General features: G+C 47.3%; 1 protein-coding gene across 1 annotated transcript; it reads left to right on the plus strand.

The window, feature by feature from the left end:
• Positions 1 to 725: 725 nt before the first annotated feature.
• LOC100283202 (blue copper protein) lies at positions 726 to 1,955 on the plus strand. Its single transcript, NM_001158764.2, has 2 exons — positions 726 to 1,207; positions 1,445 to 1,955. Exons 1-2 carry the CDS (start codon positions 1,036 to 1,038, stop codon positions 1,912 to 1,914), a joined length of 642 nt encoding a protein of 213 aa, NP_001152236.2. The 5' UTR covers positions 726 to 1,035; the 3' UTR covers positions 1,915 to 1,955.
• Positions 1,956 to 3,608: the final 1,653 nt, after the last annotated feature.

Here is a 3,608-nt window from a genome sequence, read left to right on the forward strand (position 1 = left end):
TGCACTCCTGCCGAGAGCACCACCAGATTTTTTGTTCTAGTGTTTGGTACCAAATAGGCACCAATGGAGGGCATCCCAAATATTTACCATATATAGACTTCAGGAGTTGTTCCACTCATCTTCCGTTGAAAACCAGACATAAAAAAAATAGGAATGAAACCGCTCCATTTTTCTTCGCTCTTCAACTAAACACACCAAACACGACACTGTTGAAGGGCCCAGTCATCCATCTGCCGAGAGTGTTATAATTGCATCTGTTTCTATAGACCCGAGTACAAATAAGATGCAGGGCTAGTAAGACCACAAAGTGTTTGATCCCATCGTAAGGATTGGCCTGCACTCCTTCTGATTTTGTACCTTTTGTAAACAAGCATGCTGGCCTCAAACGACCTTGGAGATTCGGAGTTGGATGCTGTATTAGTCAGCAATGAAACCCTTTCATGCGGGCCATGACCAACCACAGCAGACACATGGCCAGTCTGGTGTCCGGTACTCCGGTGGGTGCCAATGTCAAGCCACCAGCGCAGTTACATTAATGTCCTCAACTTCCTTCGCCGTCGTTGCAAGAATGGCCGGCGGCGGCTGAGTCGACGCGTGTTCACCGTGAGAAAGATGGCGCAACAGAAAAAGGAGGCGGAAAGCTTTGCGAACGACCATGGAGATGGATGATTCATTTTCCAAAAGGTGCCTGACAGATATATAAACTGATAATAGCAGGTGGAGTCATTTCTAAGCCATTGCGTGTGTGTCTGTGCAACTGTGCTGCATCCAAGCTAAGACCAAGATCATCGTCATTCGTCAGAGCCTTCCTACCGGCAACCAACTCCAACGAAAGCCGCCTCACCAACTCCCAGCGGTTGCGATGTACTGTCTGTCACATACATGCCATGGATATAAAGGGGCATTGGCTTGGGATCACCTCTGCATCTCGCCTGGGATCTGCTAGCTTGATCTCTCCTAGTCCTAGCCCATTCGCTTCTCCTGTTCGTCGCTCTTAATTTGCTTGCTCGATCCCTGGCAGTGGCAGCTGCTGCAATGGCTTCCGGTGGCGCGTCGTCACTGGCCTTGGCCGCGCTGCTCCTCGTGAGCTGCGCCTCGGCGGCGGTGGCGACCAAGTACACCGTCGGGGACGCGTCCGGCTGGACGACCACCGGCGACTACGCCACCTGGGCCAGCGGCAAGAAGTTCAAAGTCGGCGACAGTCTCGGTTAGCGCCATATATATATATACATTAACCTGAACTGCTCGCTTTTGCTCCGTTCTCGCTAATCCACGGTCCAGCTAGTTTCTGCTGGTTGAAGTGTTGTTATATGATTCATCAACAAATAAAAAATGCTTCAAATGTAGCTTGACATGAAACCTGAAATAAGCTTTGCCAAACCGAACTAAGCATCACTTTATTATGATCCCCTGCTCATGCGACCTGTACGTGTTTCTTTTTCAGAGTTCAAATACGCCGGCGGGGCGCACACGGTGGACGAGGTGAGCGCGGCGGACTACGCCGCCTGCTCCTCCAGCAACGCGCTCAGCACCGACAGCGCCGGCGCCACGACCGTGACCCTCAAGACGGCCGGCAAGCACTACTTCATCTGCGGCGTGGCGGGCCATTGCAGCAGCGGCATGAAGCTCGTGGTGGACGTGGCCAAGGCGGTGGCCGCCCCGGCGCCGGCCCCAGCCGCGGCCGCGGCCCCGGCTCCGGCCGCGGACACCGCCCCAGACGCCCCCGACACCACGCCGTCGACCCCGACGTCCCCCTCGAGCTCCGGCGGCCGCACGCCCAAGAGCCCAGACACGACGGTCCTCTCGCCGCCGGACAAGAAGTCCACCTCCTCCGGCGCCACCGGGCTCAGCGCCGCGGCGTGGGCCGGCTTGGGCCTTGCCGGGCTCGTGGCCGTGCACCTCGGCGCGTTCTAGGCCAGCCCGCTGGCCTGGCCAGGGAGGAGACAGTGCCGTGTGCTGTTGTTAGGCTGCACGTCATGGATTGGATTGGTGTATTGGTTGAGGGACTTGACTGCTTACCAGAGAGAGATCTCTTTTGGTTCAGGGAACTGTGCTGTAGACCTGTAGTTGGATACCTTGGATGTTATGCTATCAGTTTTGCTGTTGTTATCACATCTCTTTCGTGATTTTCTTTTCGATATTGTCCCGTGTATGTTGGAGACTTGGAGCATTATTTTCGTGATCCGCTTGAACGAACAACCTCCGCCATGATACCGATGATAGAAGCGAGGCGACTTTTGCAATGAAAAACCAAAGGCCAAGGTGAGTCACTTTTGCAACTCCAGTCATCGAAATATACGAGGTACATGCGACGAGAATGACATCAACAGCACTCTGATACAACATTGTATGATCGCTGACAAAGTATCTACTGTTCTGATCACAATTAATAATAAAACCCACAATATAATGCATACGATAGATTAAGTTTAATTTCATAAATTATTCACGTGAGGGTTCAAGCCGCTCTTAACCGTAAGCACGATTGATATACCAATTTTACACTCCGTAAAGGTTGCACAACTTTACCCACAAGACATGTTTCCCGTTTTAGCCAGGGTTTGCGAGACCCTTAAACACTTACAAGGTGAATGGTTAGGGATCCACTGTGAGACCTTTACAAAGTTCAGTTCTGCTAGAGAAGAGAACCCGCTACGGATTCCGGGCCGAAGACAATATAGGAATCCCTAGTTCGAAAAACTAAAAAATTGTCCGACTCGAGACCAACCTACACCTGCACTCCTGCACCCCGCTTTCCTCTTTCGGTAAAGGATTAACTCACACTAGCTTTCCTAATCATTTAGCCAAGGACGTCTCATTTCACACTTGTGGTAGCACTGTTTCCCGGGTGATCGCTCCATGTTCCATTTAACATAATAATCTTATCATGAACAATAATTAAACCAACAATAATAATGGAACATGATCATAATTCATATATAACATTAATCCAAAAACTCGATAGAGCAATAACAAGTCTACTCAATAGTTCATTTGTTTGCAAGGTGTGGGGTAAACAAAACTAGAGTAACCTATTAGGTCCTATCAAATTAATCTGAGCATATCACAATGATTAACACAAACATTATTAGATAAAGAAGACTGATCAAGGGCACATCGTGCCTTTTTGGTGCAACTCCAAGTACTTCTCCCATTTAATCTTCATGTGACTCGCAACCTCGTTTCTTTCATAGAAATACATATAGATAGGCAAAGAGCAGGTAAAAATAACATTACACCAAAACATAGAAATAAACAATGTAAGAATATTCTACACGTTGCTACGAGATCGAAGGTTCGAGAACCACTAAAATCAGAGTTACGATTGAAAAGATACAATTTTCGGAAGTTTTAGGTGATTAAATAATAACATTATATTCTACGTTGATCAATATAAATCAGGTGAGAAAATATTACAAAGAAAAGCTAATCCAATATTAGTCTAAGTTATAACTTGATTATAGATCATATTTTAGTCAAGTTATAGATGGTCCGAATTAAAATGTTACATTAACTTAGATTAGAAGAGTTACTTTGACAAACATGGGTTAAACAAATTAGTTATTTATTTTTGTAAACATGTTGTATGATAAAATAATGTTGTTAAT

Source organism: Zea mays, chromosome 6, assembly GCF_902167145.1.
Source record: "Zea mays cultivar B73 chromosome 6, Zm-B73-REFERENCE-NAM-5.0, whole genome shotgun sequence".
Lineage (NCBI taxonomy): Eukaryota > Viridiplantae > Streptophyta > Magnoliopsida > Poales > Poaceae > Zea > Zea mays.

Coding starts and splice junctions, on each gene's coding strand:
- LOC100283202 (NM_001158764.2), top strand. CDS start 1,036: ATGGCTTCCGGTGGCGCGTCGTCACTGGCCTTGGCCGCGCTGCTCCTC. Junction 1,208..1,444: donor CAAAGTCGGCGACAGTCTCG/GTTAGCGCCATA, acceptor TTTCTTTTTCAG/AGTTCAAATACGCCGGCGGG.